Below are 14,898 nucleotides of genomic sequence, written 5' to 3'. Positions count from 1 at the left end.
ATATAACACTGCGTAACAATGTAACCAGACAAGATAGATTATAGTAATGATGGGTCAGCTATGAAATCCTAAAGCAAAAATCTCTGCAGATGTTTGAAAATAGTGTTGGTAGAAGCTCCCTAGGTTTTAATTTTCTATGCATTTCCAATTCAGAAAAAAAAGGAATTGAATATTTATACATTTTTTTTTTTGCTGAAGCGATGCCTGTTACTGTGAATATTTTGAATTTCCTGTTGCATTTTTAAGGAGGAAGAAATCCACGGAGATGGCTTTGGGGATGGCACATCTCTCATTGAATTCATATTCTGCATGAGGAAAACATACACAGCCACATTAGAGCCCCAAATGTTATCTCCAGTATTGCAAAGCAGTTGTAAGAATTGGGGCCATATTTTTATTTAGTGTCCTCATGAAAAGTTCCAGAGCTCCTTCCTGAATTACCAAGGTTTAGCCATGTCATGACTGCACCACAGAACATCATTGCAAATGGGTCCGTATTTGCTTGTTTGCATTTCTGTAACAAACTTTCCTTCTAAATCTGGAATATCATAGTCAGGCTGAATTTATTTGCAAAGTCAATTCTCATTTCATTAAAAAATATATTTCCTGTTAACTATTGTGCCAATGCTGGTGCATTGTATGTAGGATATATGGAACCATTTACAGCTAAACATAGGGACCCATCAAGCATGCTTAACTTGATCTGACTAAAATGTCCTTATGGTACCTCAATGGGAAGTTGTGAGACTTCATTAATCTTTGCAAAGCACTTTGATATCCTCAGATGAAAGTCAGAGGCAGGAGGAGGTTTGTAATTAAGGCCCTGGACTAGAACTCAGGAGATTTGGCTCTGCCACAGATTCCCTGTGAGACCTTGAACAAGTCATATCATCTCACTCTGCTTTTATGCTGCACCTAAGCCCTGGTTTACACTGGGGGGGATGTTGATCTAAGTTATGCAACTTCAGCTACGTGAATAACGTAGCTGAAGTAGACATACTTACATCTACTACCTTAGCAGTGCCAGTTTAAAAAACATTAGCTAAACACATAACTTTAGACACTGGGCAGATGAAGGTTGCTTATTTTCAAATTGTATTTTTAGTTATATCTGTTAAAATAACTTAAAATTTGCATGAAAATAAATGCAGTTCCAACTATGATACCAATAGCAATGATGGAGACAAATGTTAGTGAGTCACATACATGATTGTGATTTGTAAACATAAGTGCCAAAATAATTAGAAAAATAAATTCCCTTTCTTAATAAAAGAGAAAAAAAACCTTAGTCACATATGTTAAAATTATGTTTTTAGTGAAAAACAATTGACTAAAATAGAGTAGATAATGGCAATAACACAGATTTTAAGCAGATTTTATTTATTTTTATGTATCTCTAATAAAGATAGTGTACAGAGTATCAAACATGTGTTTCTCATATGTGTGTTAAAGCTCTAGAACTGATACCTAAAGGCTTGGGATTGGGAATATCTTGCTGTATTCTCTCCTGATTGTTCTAAATTTACATGTAAACTTTAGATGTGGCTTTAATTGGAGTTTGTATATATTTTTTCTTTCTTTATATAACAATTAGATACAGTGCTCCTGTCAGCTAATTCCTAAGTTATCTACAAAAACCTTAGTTTTCAGGTGCCTAAGGAGTCCCTGGAATCATGGTTAAAGTTTCCTCCCCCCACAAATCTGAAATGGTGCCCTGGGTGAGCCAGGAGGGCCATGGGCTCTGGCAAGATGCAGCCCCCATATGACAGCATGAAGCCCGCCTTGAGCCACATGCCGAGTATCAGGCACCACAAGCCGCAGAACAGCACAGAAAGGTGGCAATACACCATATACCATGCTACCCTTACTTCTGTGCTGCTGCTGGCGGTGGCATTGCCTTCAGAGCTGGATGCCCAGCCAGCACCTGCCAGTATCAGGCTGCCCTGCCAGGGCTTAATTTGTGCCAGGGCTGAGCTCTAGCTTCTGGCATCTTTCAATACAAATTAAACACTGGGGGGGCAAGCGGGGCCCAGAGGTGGGGTGGGGGAAAGCTCAAGGAGCCCGTGGGGGCCAGGAGTGATGGGTGAGGGAGTGCCAAAGTACATTTTCCCTAAGGCTGGCCCTGGCTGGGGCCATGGGGTAGTGGGCTAGGGAGATATAGCAGCACTGGGAGGCATTAAAGAGTCACAGGAAGAGGCTGCTATTTGTAGGGTCCTTGGCGTGGGACCTGGAGTAGTGGGTGGGCCACTGGGGAAGTGGCATGATTATTAGACTGAGACACTAACCCCCAGAAGGGGGGAACAAGGATGGTGACATGACTTGAGGGCTGAGTCCCGAAGAGGACACTGAGGTTCCTGAGGCTGTGAGAGGAACTGCAGGAGATCAACAGAGACAGAGCGATGACATGCAAACCGTGGACAGGAAGGTGTTGGTCTCAAGCTAATCACCAGAGTAACCAGGAGTGGGTGCCAGATCAGGAGGGGGTGCCAAAGGGGGTGCAGTGAGTGACGCACCCTGTGACACTCCCACAAACAAGGACCCCCTTAGCCTGTGATAAACCCTATGTAACGTGCTACAGAAAAAAGTGGTCACATTTAAATGAGTACTGCCCCAACCACAACTCAGAGAAGAGACAAATTCTAACTTATATTAAGGTACATATTTGCTGAAAATATTGTTAACCTCAAGGACCTTAAGAATTAGGCTTATCAGGAAGGAGCTGGAGAAGGTAATGCCATCAGTCTTTAGCCATTTTGGTGACTGACACGGGCTCAGGAAGGTGAATATTATACCTTCCTGCACCTGTGAGGCCCTGGTGCTGAAACCATGCTGCGGATTCACCCCAAGGGAGAGGAAGTGGTGTTTCTAGAGCTGCACAACTGCATGGATCCTGATGAAGGGGTGTGGCATTAAACTCCCGTTGAAGTGCCATACTAACTCTGCAGGTGGAAACTTATACAGGGAAGTGCTTATTTGCGACATTCCCCAGTGATGCTCACACCCCACAAGTGCCACCCACTTTGGGGACTGTAGTATCACCCTGGCACAAGGGAGGTGGCAGCACCCTCCGCTCTGATGGATTATCCAGGGTTAACCTCAGCAGGGAGCAGTAGAGGTGAGTCCTACTAGTAGCCTAGAGAGGATGCAAGGAGCAGCCAATCCAGGCCCAGCATGCTCAGAAAAGAGGATTTTCAGCGTCGTGTGGCAGGCAAGAAATGACTATCAACCTTTTCAAAGAAAAGGGGGTGGACTGACAGCAAACAAAGATGGAGACTGGAATTGAACACAGATGCATCTATGCACTCCCAAATACATGCAAAGCACTTTCAGACTCACCTACTGGAGCTTTGCAGGGGGAGTGACTAATGGAACCGCATATGTAACTCAATGAGAATGTTTTGTTAGGTTTCAGGAATTAAAAACAATCAACAGCAAAAGTAGGGGAGGAGGAGGAAGACTCAAAAGACTCTGCTCACTGTGAGCACAGCTGACAACAGAGTGAACAGCTACTGTACTAGGATGCGGAGGATTGACAAAAGGTTAAAAGCATTGAAGAAAAGAAGTGTTATAAGATCTATTTAAAGCCTGTTCAAATGCTCTTTCAAGATCAGAGGCTTCAGGAGAGAGGGAAAAGTACTTTTAAGTGCTAATTGTCTTTTTTGCGTTGGGATTTTACAGGCAGTGAGTGCCTGCCAAGCCCTGAGGGTGTCATGTATTGATGCACAATACGTGCATACCTGTAGTGCAGGCTGATGCTGGAGACTGACTGGTCATAGTAGCACAATTTCCTTTTTGCCCCACATGTTTTTGGGCAGAGTAACGCATGTGACATACAAAAGTGGCTACTGAAGGAACTTGGTTATTATACCCTTGAAACTAAAATGGACATGACAGCACTGTATAAATGTCTTCAGAAAAAAGAAGGGGGCTTGCAGCAGAATTTCTGCCAGTACATCATTCTAGTGTAGACAGGGCCTGACCCTCATTACCACTGAATCACCTTTAAACTGCTCTGACCGTGTAAAGATGGGTGTTAATAAGATTAGGATGGAACAAATGAAAATGACCTTTGCCCCCATTTTAAGGCCTCTTTATAGTGCCAGTGTGGTGTAAAGGGGGCCTCAGAGTAACTGAGAATCAAGTCCTAATGCTGCACAATATATCTTAGGTACATTGTGGTTGATCTTTACACTGTTCCTGTTCCACAGATTGCAATGGAGTCACTCCTGATTTACATTGATGTAAATAAGAGAAGAATCAGGCCTACTACATACAAACCTGAGCCATTCCAGACTATCAGATAAACAATGGAATTTATTTTGTAGAAGTAGTGGTCTCAGGTGTTAGTTTTTGGACTTTTTCTTTATTCCACCTAAGTCTAGCTAGGGTGCATGCCTGACAAGAACATTCTCCTCTCCTTGAATTCAAGCATGATCATTTCTGGTCTGAGTAAGACTCACATGGTCTTATAATGGTCCAGAATCTGGTGTGGCAAGTCTACCAGGATTTTGATTCCAAGTGCATGCCATGGCTACCATGGGGTATCTGATCCTAATTGAGAGGCCTAAGAGATCTTGCCGAGACCTGACCTAATTTGGCCATTGAGGGGTCAGAGGCTTATGAATTTATGCAGAATTTCACTTTTCTTTCTATGACCCCCAACAACTGACAGTATTACCATCACTACAAATGCATTAGTCTTGTGTAACATGTCTGGTTACATGTTTGCTATACTCCTTGGCCCTTATCACAAAATTGCTTACTGGCTGCTTTGCCAACCAATAGGCACCCATCATCTACCCATGTGGGGAGCTGTACCTTTAAGAGGCTTTGGCAAGAGCTAGTTGGAAGCCATTGTTAGCTTATGCAGAGGCCCATGTTACACAATCCTGATCAGTTAGAACTCAGACCTCTGTCAGACTCCTTGGCTCAGAGTGATCACTGCGCACCACAGGCCATTCTCTCATATCCTCTGAAAAGTTTGGACAGGTTCTTGCCACCTTTACAACTTCCCAGGCTCTGCTTAGCCTAATAGGAAGTCAAAGTGAGCCTGGCATGATCAACTACTGAGCTGTCTGTCTAATCTCTCTGGTCTGTCCATCTTCAGTGATACCAACTCTTGCAAATTTATCAGACAAACATTTTGCCTTCTACTGGAGTGTGAGAAGCTGCAGTCCACAGACAATATTCAGCCCTGCCATTGGGGAGAACCCTATTTGATTGTCCACCTTCTGAGGAGGAGCAGCCAACCAGAGCTGTTGTAGGAGGCAGGCAGAGCTCTGTCCCCTCCTCTCAAAAAACAGAGGCGATTATAGGTAGAAAAAGGGGGAGACAAAACAGCTTCATACCATTTTCACATAGGTGATGGGGGAGGAGGGAACAGAAAGAGTCCTGAAGTTTAGGGTGGCTCTACTCTCGCCTCCCTCTATCCTCCTGTGAGAAATGTGTTGGCTTTTCTCTGCTCCCACATCTTCCCTTTCCATTGTCACAACACTGGGCCTGTAAAGGGAGATGCAGTGAATACCCCCTGCAGCTGACCTCTTTCCAGGTGTGGGATGGGGAAGAAGACTCCTGGGGCTGCAGAAGGAGCAGAGGGGTTCTGTGCGGCAAGGGACAGATTTGGGGTTAAGAGGGCAGAACTGATTGGATGGCAGGGTGAGTGCATAATTTATTACTGGTCTGTGAAATGGGCAGATGTGGGACTATGTGGGAGAGGAAGAGCACAGCATGCATGAATTAGAATATTGGGGTTTGGGGAGAAGATGGAAGCTCTGCACCAGCAGGCAGCATTTTATACAAACCTGTGTCATTTGATCTTAGTTGGGTCTTGCAGCAAGTGCCAAAATCACCTTGCTGTGTAAATTCAGGAGTGTTGGCAGCACTGTGACTCTCACACAGACATTGTGGGTTAGTAGGGAAATTTAAAAAAACAACAGAGACAAAAATCATGAGATAATTTTTTAAAAAATACCATCACCACCCCAAACTCATGATTAGGGGGTTTCTGATGCATGATTGTTGAGCATTTGGGGTTGGCAACCTGTGTATAGTATCTTGCCCATTACTGTAGACCACAAATAATATTTATATCTGTATAATATTCTGGGCCCAATTTATCCACAGGGGCAGGAACTTTAATTTGCAGCACCTGCTTCCACAGGAGCAGTTGCACTAAAATGAGGAGTTACCTCCAGGTGGCATTGCTCTTGCTGCCCTTTGCCAGGGGTTTTACAAGAGGAGAACAGCTGTAAAATCTACCCAAGGCTCCATAGGCAGCTTGTCTTGAGAGGCTGCTTGGCAGTGGTGCATTACAGCCAGCTTATCCTCGTTCTCTTTCCTCTTCTCATCCAACCACTTGTGCTAAGCAATGAATGCACATATGACACCAGTCTGGTCACATCATTTTCTCATGTGTTGCCCTAACATATTGGGGAAAGGGCCAAGGAGATTTAAAAGGAGAAAATAGAAAATGAAAAAAATTCCTGTGCCAAAAGGCTCTTGGGAACTCAGTGTGCCAAAGCAAGCAACAATGCTGGTGGCATAACTGGCAAGGTGGTTTAGTGTCAGAAAGCCACCGTAAATGGTAAAGTCCTTAATACGCAACATTAAGTCAATTGGCAGCAGGCACTGGGCATAATCACAAACAGCTTGGTTAGCTCTGCTGTCACTATCCTCACTGCAGCTTACATAGCTTTATTAATGTAAAACTGCTGGGTTTTGCTGATGGTTTTCAATGCAGTCCTGCTCCCATCGAGACTAATGGCATAATTCCTATTGATTCCAGTGGTGCATCGGACTCCAGCATCACCGCTCTTGTATGTTAACCTTCCATTGGGATCAATTCAGTTTTAGAATGTGCCTGCCTGGACAAACCTGTCAAGCTCTGCAGCATTTAAGTGGTTACATTAGGGATGCACTAATCTCCAATGTACGCATTAGGCCTGGGGGCGGGGGGTTCATTTTTGTTACTATCTAGTGCAACAAGTCACTAGCAAATCAATAGTGTGTCCTCCTGTACAAAGCTGGTTTTGCTGAAATGTCAGTAAACATTTCATTAAACGTTTCCATGAATGGAAGTGAAAAATTTACTCTTTCAGCCAACAGCATTCTTCAAACACATGTAGTACTAAGCCATACAGTACACACGTCTCCAAGCCAGCGCGTTAGCAGCTACAGTGGTGAAACCCATATGTAAATGGCTGTGCATCTAGGCCCCAACTGAGCAAGTTACTTAAGTATATGCCAAATTTAACACCAATGGGACTACTCAATTAATTAGTTATGCATGTGCTAAAGTACCTTGCTGAATCAAGGCCACAACGTATAAATTTTAGTACAATAATTGTCGTCAGACAAAGGTAGCAAATTACAAACATATTTTATCTTAAATAAAAAGAAAACCCAAACTATTAAGAGTACCTTTAGGATACAGACACTATAGTCAGAGAGAGCATCCACATTCTAAGGGCCTGATCCTACAAAGTGCTGAGGACCTCTTGAAATCTGAGCATCCTCAATGTCTATTGGCTTAAAAGAGAGCTGATGATCTCAGCACTTTGTAGGAGCTACTTGGCACCTTGCAGCTTCTTTGGGGGGCTTTGCTCCTCCCTAGGGCCTTAAGCTTCTATTTTCAATCACTTTCAACTCCCTCAAAAAATCCTCCTTGGGGATTAAATTCCCCAGACTTCTTTTTAGCTGAGAAGCAAATCTTTTTGGTGCATTTTAGATTCAGATCTGTTTAGCTGGCTTCAAGTCATCCAAATATGGGGGGGGGGGGGGATTTTTCTCCTCTCCAACTCTTGGGGTAGGAGTGTCCATGCACAAAATTTTAATTGTACAATTGAGACCCATTTCACCCAACCAACCACCATCAAAAAGTCAATAGGCCAGAGACTGTTTCTTTCTTTACCTTCCCTACAGATGTCATGAGGCCTAAGATGGGCAATATTCTGCCCTGCAGTAAGTTCATTATCTTCTAACCCATTGGGCTAGAAAATGGGATTTCATACCTTCAAAAAGGAGAGATTCTCACTTTTCCACTGAGTTACAGCACTTACTTTTAACCTTATACATCTAGCTATGGTATTTCAAAGGTATATATCGGAAGCGTTTACAAAATCAGTGCCTGATCCAAAGGCCATTGAAGTCAATGGGAAGACTCCCTTAGGTAGTCTCACAGAACATATGGTGCTGTTTCTCTCCGCTCCTCCACGGACAGTAAATGTTCACTGCTGTGTGTGTGACTTATTGCAGCACAGGATGGTGAAACTGTGCTGTGCCCCAATAGAAGAATGGGGACCAGATCTTCGGCTGGGGTAAATCAGTGTAGCTCTGCTGAAGTTATTCCAATTTACTCCAGCTAATGATTGACCCTCGCTGCTAGTCCCATGTATTCAAGGGCAAAATTTGTCTACTATGTGTTGTGGGGTTTTTTGGCTGTTTGAATTCACAAGTTTAATTTACATTCCACTATAATAAAATGGGTATAATAAAATGTATAAGATTATTTATTAAAGAGAACAAGCTTTGTTCTACTAATCCTTTGCCTTGATAACAATCTGTGGCTGCATACAGTGTACTTAAACATACATGGATCTTTAGGTGTTAAGGTCAGAAGAACTCAAGATCTTCAGCTCCAAAAACACAGACCTTTAACAAGCAAGCCAAAGCAACTTAGCTTAGCCAGTTAATGAAACTGATAAGCAGACGACAGCATCTGACATTCCATACAGTAGAAGACAGTTCTCCATATATTTATATACACATACACAAACCAGCAGCCAATATGTTGCCGTGTGAAATTCATTATGGATTTATCTCCAGACTGAGCAGTGCAACTGCTAGAGACCTTGATCAACCCCCATCTTCCTTAATTCCCACAGAACAGTGTGATTTATTATTTGAAAGCCTGGGTACCTGGCTCTAATTGGAGAAATGATTTACCACCACTAGAAGTGAATGTTTCCATTCTAGTCTCATGGAGATTTTAGCATCAGCATTTTTGACATACTAAGCAGCTGAGGCAGATTTTGAGTCCGTTCATTTTCAGAATGTAGATGCTGCCTCTGACTATAGTGTCTGTGGGTATGTACACACACACTTATAAAAGACTGCGGTCTACTGAAAGGAATTGGGGCGGTTACTAGCACCGCACCTAAGGGCACCACATTCATCAGCACTAACTCAGATTTTATTCCTCTGCAAATCAGTCTCACTGCATTATCTCTAACTCTAGCAGACAGTTTTCTCTAGTTAGAGCAAAGCACTGGATGCCCAGGGGATCCTAGGATCCAGTTGCAGCAGAACAGCTGTCTTACCGTGTGACTTGAAGCAAGACACTTGACCTCCTTGTACCTTGGCCAACCCAGCTAGGAAAGTGACTAAAAGTTGGACCACTTTGAGAACCAGATGCTGCAGCTGAACTGTCCTGAGTAACGAGAATAAACCTGTTTTGCCACTGCCTCGCACAACATGTGGCTGCTGAATGGTTCTTCAGCAGCAGCTTCTGCAACTATTCTTATTACACAGACCTTCTTCCTGTGTCTAGCTAGTCACATGTCACACTGAGTGCAAACAGTGATGCTGTTCATTCTGACTTGCTTTTTTGCCCCCATGGTACAGTCTACAGGATGGCTACATAAATATAAACACTTTAGCGAGGACTTTCAAAAGTCATTTAGGATCCTAATGATTAAAAATATGTTATATTCCATGTGCCCATATTGCATATACTCACATAGGAATTATACAGCTGTGCAATAGACTTAGCATTTGCTCAAGGCTTTTGTAGGGTAGAGAGTTTCTGCCAAGCACTAATTTCATCTAGGCCAGAGAGCAGATAGCAGCAGCTATTATTATTTATTGTTAATAAACATTCACATAATGCCAGACTTTACAGAGAATACAAAATACACTGTCCCATCCCTAGAAAGTTTCTGATGTAAGGGCTGGATTCTTCTTCATTCTGAGCAGTATCTGACCCTGTAAGTAGACCCATTGACTTTTGTGGGGCTACCCAGGGAGTAAGAGTGAGTAACGTTGGCAAAATCAGGCAAACCTGACACATGAAGGGAACAGGCGAAAGACAGTGGTAGGGAAGGGAGGGATGAAGGTTAAACCAAAGAGCAATAATGGAAGCCATATTGAACAGCATGTGAATTTTTAAAGTAGGCTAATAGGGGAGGAACAGAGAGCTGAGGGATACAAGGTGGGGATGGATGCAAGGTGAGAGAGGAGGGATTGGGAGGAGAGTGATGGTGCTGAATATACTGGGGGAGGGATGGACGCCTCAGACAGAACAAAGTGCAATGGAGAGGGAAGGATAGTTAAGGGGAAAGAATGGAGCAGAATCATTTAGAGTCCCATGGCCACTCTGTGGAAATTCATCCAAAATCCAGAGAGACAGACAGAGGGAGAGAATTGCAGAAGAAAAATCATTTTCTGAAGCTGCTGAGTCAGAGAGGTCAGTCGTGCTACCCACTGGAGGACACGGCAGATTTTATAAACCACTCACGAGGTGAACGGAATGTCAAATTGAAGACAGGTAAAATGTATCCTTTCTATTTTTAAAGACTCATTCTTTTTTCTTGGGGAATAGGAGAGTGGAGTTGACAGGGCCAGACTGTAGATCCAGAGACTTACACTACTGGGCTTTTTTAAAGGATTAATACATTAGATAACTGAACACGAAACTCAGGACTGACCTACCTTTCTATTATAGAATTATGATTATCACTAAAAGATTTTTATTGGACATACAAACTCCTTTGAAGTTAATTTTCATTTAAGATGTAGAAGCTCACCAGTGCCTTACATGACAGATGTGTCAACGGAGTTGCATTTGGGTCATTGTGAGGAGGGTTACCACCGATATAATATGGAGTGCATTAGAATTGCAGAGATTGAGAGAGGAATTGTAAACTTGTCAAGTTCTTACTTCATGTCTGATTTACAAATATGCGTCATCATTGTTAATACTCATTGCCCATTGTGGAATGTTATAAGTGTGCACAGTTATCCTCAAATGGATGAGAAAAGAAGTCCCTACCAAAAGGAATTTTTAGTAAAATTCAAACAAATGCAATAAGAGCAACAGTGTTCCAAGTACAAAAATGCAGAGGGCACAAAGTCTCTCTTTCTGTCTCCTTGCTCAGGGATAGGTTTGGATGTCAAATTTAACAACTCCTGGTAACTTGCTACCCTCACAACTCTTTTTTTAATAAATTAGTAGTCCCTCTGTAATTACCCATTCATTTAAATTAAGTAGCCTGTTGCTTTTCTTAAGTAGCTTTGTCATTGAAGTGTGTGGCTGTTTTTTTTTTTTTTTTTTTTTAATCTTGTAGACTTGGGAGCCTTGCCCTCAATATTTCTGCTAAAAATACATATTTACTATGACCACAAGGGGGACCCTTTGCACTATGTCACCTATACAACATGTAACTATATTTAAGCCATAGGATACTGTAACAGATTATATCTTCAGTTTTTCCCAACCGGCTTACCTGTGAATCCTGGCCGACAATTACACACATAACCCGATGCTCTGGTGTAGCTGAAATCTGCTGGCAGTTCTAGAATACGTCCATACCAGGTTGTCCAGGACCGCTCCACACATTCACTCTCGTAGAAGCACGGATTACTGCTGCATTCATTTACATCAATCTCACAATAGGAACCTGCATAACCTGTGGAACAGAAATCAGGTGTTTGACTCAGTCTTGAAAAACATATGAGTCTCCCTGGATAAGTAAGCCACTTAAGATGTGTTGTAAAAAGTCTCAGTTCTCCAGGAGAAAAGATTGCTTCCAAAATTGTAGTCTCATAACAAATACCTAAGAGAATATTAGTCTTCCTTTATTTTCCCTTAATTCCACAACAAGAATGTGTCATTGTCAAACAATCTCCATGGCCAGTGTGACGGTAGAGAGTAGTCAGAACCAACATTCTGGATTTGAAAATATTGAGCACCATAAACTACGGATAAATCTGGATACAAACTTTACAATGTGTCAAACTGGAACCATGGATCTGAATGCCCTATGAGGTTCAAAAGGTGCAGTTAAGCCTTTTTATGTTTTCTGTTTTAACTGGTTTCTTTCTGCTGCTGTTTTATGGTTCCAAAAATCCGCAGCAACAGGTGACATTTTCATGGTACTAACTAGAAGCAGGAAGTACTGATAAACTAAGGAGAAAGAGATGATTCTTATAACATTTTTTGCCAAGTTTTGCAAACCCAAAAGGTTATAAATGTTTACAATAAGCATCCATACTTTGAGGTGATTAGCTTCCAGCAAACCTTTAAGTGTTGTCCATTTCTATTCCAAGCTTTTCTCAGTTTTTACGTGCCTGTTTGTTCAGTTAGTATTCTTTGCCCAAGAGGAGCCTTACTTGGAAGCAGCTGGCCTTTTCCAACCATTGCTTTTTTCTGTTTTATTCATTCAGTTTTTCCAAATACATCATTTACACCTTGGTAATAAGCAAGTAGCAGTTGCAGCTGGATTAGAAAGAAACCACTCAGATTCTACAGCTCTCAAGGAAGGGAGAAAAGTAAGAACCCTCAGCTTTACTTCAATGCCAGTTCAATTGTACACACATTTCAAAAATAGCAGGGCATATAAAAGACAGATGGTAGTCTTGTGATTAAGGCAAAGGGCTGGGAATCAGGAAATGTTCTTGGCTTGACTGCAAGCTTCACAGGAGTGTAGGGAGGCCAAATAAACTAATGTTTTAAAGTGATTTTAGCTTCTTGAATGGAAGGTGCTATAGAATTGCAAAGACTTGTTATTCCTGAGACTCTTGCATAATTCTAAGAATTCTGTCAAATCGATGCATTTCTAATGCAACAATCACCTTATCTGAGCTCCCACTACAGTATAGTAAGCAGGAAAACAATCTACTAGCATACAGACTAACCATAATGGGTCTCTCTGGAAACTATAGTGTCTGCATCCTGTCTGGGGATGCAGGAGCATTTTCTCAAACAACTGACTCTGAAGCAGTTCCTCAGTTTAGCGGGACATGGCTGCATGAAGGAGCACAAGACTCTGAAATTGCACCTTGTGTGTTGACCCTTGTTCTAACTTGTAAGGACCTGCACTCAGAGGGCCACAGGAGGTTGGTTTCCAAAATCCACTTATAGCTCAATTTATTTCCAGCTGGAGCGTTCAACATGTTGTGTGGGAGCACCAGGGTTCTCATTTCAATCGAAAAGTCCCTTTTGTGAAGACTAAAAACCTGGCGGCAGCAGCAAGAGTTCCCATGTTCCATGGGCTGATGAATTAAGCATGCGATTAGGAAGTAAACCCCAGATTATAGTTCCAACTGTGCTAATGAGTTGACTTAATAATACTTTGTATTTTGTTCATTTTGACCTCATATGGGGTCATCTGTCCTTAGCTGGGGTAAACTGTCAAGAGTTCCATTGGAGCCAATGGAGCTATACTAAGGTTCTGTCCCATGAACCCTTTCCAAGGCTGGTCACGTACAATATTTTTAAATGTATGTAGGTATGTGTTTTCTTGTATCTGTAGAGTAGTGTGGACATTTCTACTTTAAAGGAAAGGAGAATGCTTGTAAGGGAATGCAGAGCTTACCTGGCCAACAGTGGCATGTATAATTCTCAGCGCTGTCCTCACAGGTAGCATTATTGTGGCATGGTTGTGACTGGCATAAAGGAATTAAGATTTCACAGTGCAGGCCCATAAATCCACTACTGGTACAGTTGCAGCTATATCTACAATACAAAAGGTTGACACTGAGTCCAACTAGAAGCCATTATGATGATTCATATATATCTTTGGACTGAAGTGCTTTTACAGTGGAAACATTCTCTATAGCATCCTGTGCTGAGATGACCCATTTAAAATGAAAACTCTTTTTTAAAGTTGAAAGATCAGGGCAGGGACTGTGCCTCCTCTTGTGTTTGCACCTAGAACATTGTGGGCACCATGTGAAATAAATAATAATAGTACTTATTATTATGTAAAAGCACAGTGCCTTGCAAGCCTAACTGACACACTCATAACACTTTCAACCAGGGTTGTTTTCCCAGCCTTGGGTCTTCTGGCTAAAAAACTAGACTGGGATTCAGGAGATCTGGGTTCAATCCTTGGATTTACCACAGACTTCCTGTGTAAACTTGGGCAAGTCTTGGTGCCTCAGTTCCCCATTTATAAAATGTAGATAATAATACTTCCTTTCTTATACTGACCTGTGTCTGCCTGGTCTATTTAAGCAGTAAGCTCTTCAGGGCAGGGACTGCTTCTTACAATGTGTAGAGCTAGCACAATAAGGCCTCTGTGTGATATTGTAAGAGAAATAATACTAATATCTCTTTAACTTAGCAGCAGTGCTATTGTTTTCCATTCAGAAATAAAGTAGCTTGTGCATGAAGATGAGATGTGAATATGTGCAGTAGTGAACTATCTGCAGGCAATCAATAGTGTCTGCTTTTTAATCCATTGTGCTGATTTCAGAAGTGCCAACTGTGTCACATTACACAGTATCTTGTAATCGCACCATGATATGTCATACCTTCTATGTTTCTGGCATGATCCAAGTAAACACCTAATGCAACACATGTCATACAAAAAGACAGGCCTCTGCAAAATGGCTGAGTTATAATATGCTTGTTGGGGTGATTTGCATTTCATCTTTATCTAGTAAGAACAGGGGATCTGTGTATGTCATCAGAAAGTAAATTAATTCAGCTACTATATTAGATTTCCTTTATTTTGAAAAAAAATCCATTGGCTTTTGTGCAATTAAAACCATGAAGATTTCTGACTGAACATGACATCTCTAGCCTTGAGATAAAAAGACTACACTTGTTTTGTGATGTCAGGGTTTACCTCCAAAGCCTTATTCTGGAGAAGCAAGTAATACTGTTGAACACCAGAG

General features: G+C 42.0%; 1 protein-coding gene across 1 annotated transcript in view; it reads right to left on the bottom strand.

Annotated features, from left to right (window-relative positions):
- Positions 1-14,898, bottom strand: part of CRB1 (crumbs cell polarity complex component 1) — a 151,611-nt gene that overhangs the window by 113,875 nt on the left and 22,838 nt on the right. Inside the window, exons 3-4 of the mRNA XM_034778351.1 lie at positions 13,593-13,732; positions 11,502-11,684 (exon numbers count right to left, since the gene is read on the bottom strand). Of these exons, the coding sequence (XP_034634242.1) occupies positions 11,502-11,684; positions 13,593-13,732 (323 nt within the window). The remainder of the gene's footprint in view (positions 1-11,501; positions 11,685-13,592; positions 13,733-14,898) is intronic.

The sequence above is a fragment of the Trachemys scripta genome, chromosome 8, assembly GCF_013100865.1.
Source record: "Trachemys scripta elegans isolate TJP31775 chromosome 8, CAS_Tse_1.0, whole genome shotgun sequence".
Taxonomy (NCBI): Eukaryota; Metazoa; Chordata; order Testudines; family Emydidae; genus Trachemys; species Trachemys scripta.
This window is presented reverse-complemented; position numbering and strand designations above follow the sequence as displayed.